At 45.5% G+C, this 4,443-nt stretch overlaps 1 protein-coding gene across 1 annotated transcript in view; it reads left to right on the top strand.

The window, feature by feature from the left end:
• The window catches only part of Iqgap2 (IQ motif containing GTPase activating protein 2), a 264,615-nt gene that overhangs the window by 235,438 nt on the left and 24,734 nt on the right, over positions 1-4,443 (top strand). Inside the window, exon 28 of the mRNA XM_029544180.1 lies at positions 1,474-1,724. Coding sequence (XP_029400040.1) covers positions 1,474-1,724 — 251 coding nt within the window. The remainder of the gene's footprint in view (positions 1-1,473; positions 1,725-4,443) is intronic.

Here is a 4,443-nt window from a genome sequence, read left to right as displayed (position 1 = left end):
CAGCATCTGCTGTCACCTGAATTTTTAATCTTAGCCATTCTGACTGGTGTGAGGTGGAATCTCAGGGTTGTTTTGATTTGCATTTCCCTGATGATTAACCTAAGATCCACAAAGATCCAACAAAGAAAGAGAACTTCAGACCAATGCAAAAATACTCAATAAAATTTTCGCAAACCAAATCCAAGAACACATCAAAACGATCATCCAATATGACCAAGTAGGCTTCATCCCAGGGATGCAGGGATGGTTTAATATATGGAAATCCATCAATGTAATCCACAAATAAACAAACTTAAAGACAAAAATCACATGATCGTCTCATTAGATGCTGAGAAAGCATTTGACAAAATTCTTTTTTCTTGTTAATCGCTGTCAGTCTCCTGTTTCCCAAAATTATCCTCCTAAATGCATCCTTTTCCTCTTTCACTCATATTTAATCTGGTATTTATTTTCTTCATTCCTCACCACCCTATGAACAATGAAAGCAAAACCTAGGAGGAAGACCTACTGTTACTGAGGATCGTAATAACCCCTGAAACATGGCTGCCTCACCCAACCCAGAGCTGAGGAGAGAGAAATCAGTTCTAGTGCAGAGGTCTCAGGTGCCCTAGAAAATGTCATAGAAGATTTCAGGCATGAGAAACACTTGAAACTGTATAGAACAAAACACACACACATACTTGCATATCATACACATATATTATACATACACACACATATTACACTCACACATATTACATAGGCACATATCATACATATGCGTGTGTGTATAAGTTGAGATCAATCTTCAACATACAAACATGCGTATACACACAAATAGTCATTTACATGTATATGTGTAGTAAGCGTGTGTGTGCATTGGGTGGTCATGTGCATGTGTATGCACATGATTTGAGGTGAAAAGGTTGACACTGGGTGTCTTCCCGTGTCACCTCCTACTTTAGGTTTGAGACAGGGCCTCTCACTGAACCTGGAGCTCATCCATTTGGCTAGGCTGCCTGACCAATGAGTGCCCAGAATCTGCCTGCCTCTGCCTTCCTCTCCATCAGTAGGGGTTCAGGCACATGCCAGCACCCCCACGTGTGGTGCCTGAGCTACACACTCTGGTGCCCACGCTTCACCCATTGGGCCAGCTCCCCAACCCCAAGGAATTCTTCATCTTAACATTTTCATTGGAATTCCAGAGGTCATTTTTAACATTATAACATTGTTAAGAAATCCTATCCATGATTCGATCATACTGGGTCACAGGGCCAAGGCCCACATTTATTTCTTCCTGTCTGAGAACCAGTTTGAGGTCCAGTATTCAGAAACATGGTCAAGCACTGGTGAGCCACCCTGGAAGATACTAACAAGTGCCCCAAGCTTGAGGTGAAGGGGGTGCTCTAGCTAGCATTTCAAAACTTATTTTAGTAAAGTTACTCACTTAGAAACTTGGCTCTGTCTTAACACCCCCTTTTTCCCTATTTCTAGGAAATATTTTCAAGAAGCATGTGATGTCCCTGAGCCGGAAGAGAAGTTCAATATGGACAAATACACGGACTTGGTGACCGTCAGCAAACCAGTTATTTATATCTCAATAGAAGAAATCATCAATACACATTTAGTAAGTGGGTCAAAGAGGGGTCTCACTCAGCCCCGGACCATGGACAGACAGCCATTCACTGGGAAGTGCCTAGTCCCAGCAGAAATTGCCTGTGCTCATGGGTCTGTTTTTAAGCCCAGTAAGCTTCTCCCACAGTCATTCCCTGGCTCTGGGACCTTAGTAAAACCCTTCCCAGGCAAGACAGTTAACCTTTGCAATACAACCTGGTACAGGAACAGTTTAAACCCAAGAGAAGCACAAGCCCAGCATTCGCTCGCCCACCAGAGCTGTGCGTCTAGACCCCCTTGCTTCTGCCCCTCTCGGCACTCTTTCCTTTTGCAGCCTTTTTCTGGTGAGCAGAGACAGTTCTTCCTCTTCTGAGGCCGGGGACATGCATCACTTAATCTTAGCCAAAAAGGTCAGGAAGTGAAGTGCAGTTCAGAGAGGGGGTGGGGTGGTAACAGACTATGCAGGCAGATAAGGAACCCCCTCCTGCGGGGATGGGCTGCCATGGTTTTAAAACCGGATTTCTTAGAATTTCAGTCTGGGCTGTGTCACAGTGCCTCTGTCCCATGCAAGCATCCCCATCAGCCATCTGCACTCCCCGCAGTGACGGACTCCAGGAAGGAACTGGAAGCCTGGGGTGGCTTTTCCATCCTTTATGATAAGGGGAAGCTGGGCACCAGAGGTTGTGTTGCTAATTGGAGCTTGATTTGCTTTCAAATGCAATTGGAATTAAGTTTGGTTTGTGGAATTTTTATTTTGTTTGTTTGTTTGTTTGTTTGTTTTTTCAAGGCAAGACTATCACTTGCTAGCTAACTCTTAACTGGATTCAAATTCAAGATCCTCCTGTTTCTGCCATAGGCGTGCACCTCCACAGTGTAGCACATTATCACCTAATTCAGTGAGAATGGGGGGCAGGAGAGGGAGGGCTATAGCTCAGGCTAGACCCAGAAGTGACTATGTAGCTCAGGCTAGCCTCAGACTCCGTAAGATACTTCCAAGTGGTAGGATTACAGATTTGAGCCACCAGCTGGGGATTAAGTTTGTGAAAAGGTAACTTTTTCATGAACAGTTTTAAACTTTGCTAGTCTAAATAGGGTCCTGGGATAGTTCGGAAACATACCCTGGGCCACCCAGATCCAAACCTGCATCCGAATGATCCCAGAGATTCATGTCCACACCAACATTCTAGAAATCCAGCTATTTCAGTGAACAATAAATCCGACTTTGTGTTGCGCTCAGCACTAAAGGTTGCCTCACGAGCAGCGAACCCTCGGAAGTCAGACCTCAGTACTTCAGACCACCTAGACTTGGGGTGCGCTGGCTGTTTGGACACCCAGCTTCATCGTGAATCACTTTCACAGCCTGGATGTGGGTTTGGAGGAAAGAAGGACCCAGTTTTTACTTTTGTCTTCCAAGGCTGAAACAGGGAACTTGTCTGGTGCTTGCCACAGGCTCTCGATGTGTCCCAATTAAATAAGTGGACTTGAGTTAATCAGCCTCCTGTCCAACAATGAGCTGCTTCCAAAAGTCACTTTGTAAGGAATAAGTCAACATGCACGTTTCCTATTTGACCCTATGGTGGGACATTATTTATCCCCAAATAAATATGGTCATTTTGATTGCGTGCTTGCAGGAAGGAATGTGGACACACAGAAGTGGTGGGACATTCCCTTTGAGAGTGAGGTTCTTTCTCATGGGTGGCAGAGAGAAAATGTTGCTGAGTTCATTTCGGCTACTGGGATTTAAAGAGAATAGTCTGCCCCTGTGCTGACAAGAATTGAAAACAGAACAGGTCCTGGGGACAGGGCTGGTGACTGACTTGAAGTGCCTTTGCGCTGGATTGGGAGCAGATGTAACAGGCCAGTGCGTCACAGCCCAGTCTGTCTGTTGTCTGAGTGAGGAGGCGTCTGTGGCAGACACAGCTCGTCAGCTGCGTGACCTGCCAAGCGCATGGCTGTGTGCTTGCTCCTGGCTCTCTGTGAAACACAGAACTTCCAACATTAGCTCTTTAAGGCAGACTCTTTCAGGAAATGATTTACATTCTCTAATTATCAGGATAAAGGGTAGACACTGGCTATAATAAATCTTCCATTTCAGAGATAGCAGCCAAACTGGCTGGCCTGCCTCCAACGAGAACTAGAACATAAATCCACCATCCTGTGGATTTTCTTCTCTAACTCCTCTACACCCCCCTCCCCGAAAGAGGCACACTTTAAGCTTCTGACTTTGTCTTTATAGCGTCTCGCTGTGTCTTTCCTTGAAACTAATCGCTTTCAAAGAGCAATGCATTGTCTTTTACTCTCAATTTAAGTATGTCTCTCGTGAGAAACTAGCGTGCCTTGCCATACACAGGAGCTTTAGAAGAAAATAAAAGTGATGTGGTTAGGCACCCAGCCCTGTTGGTTGCTCCCCCAACGCACTCTGAGCTCCAGCACTGCATACATGGAATGTGGCGGTACATGTATGTAACCTCGGTGCTCAGGGAAGTGAAGCAGGAGGATGAGGAGCAGGTTAGACTGCATACTGAGGTCAAGACCAACCTGCACCACGTGAGACCCTTTCTTTAAGAAAATGCCTACAGTGAACCCAAAGGATTGGATGCATTCGTTCCCTTGCCTTGGAGCTCTGCATCTGAGGCTGTTCTTCAGTTAAAAAATGCAATCAGCTCCTGGTATGGTGCTGCATGCCTATAATCCCAGTGCTAGCAAGGCGGGGGCAAGAGAAATGTCATGGGTATGAGACTGGTTTGCACAGCAAGTACCAGGCTATCATGCACTGTAAAGCAAAATATCATTTATAGAGGAGGAAGGAGAGAGAGAGAGAGAGAGAGAGAGAGAGAGAGAGAGAGAGAG

This window comes from Mus pahari, chromosome 11, assembly GCF_900095145.1.
Source record: "Mus pahari chromosome 11, PAHARI_EIJ_v1.1, whole genome shotgun sequence".
Taxonomy (NCBI): Eukaryota; Metazoa; Chordata; class Mammalia; order Rodentia; family Muridae; genus Mus; species Mus pahari.
Note: the sequence above shows the minus strand (reverse complement) of the source record. Positions and strands in the feature narration are given on the sequence as shown.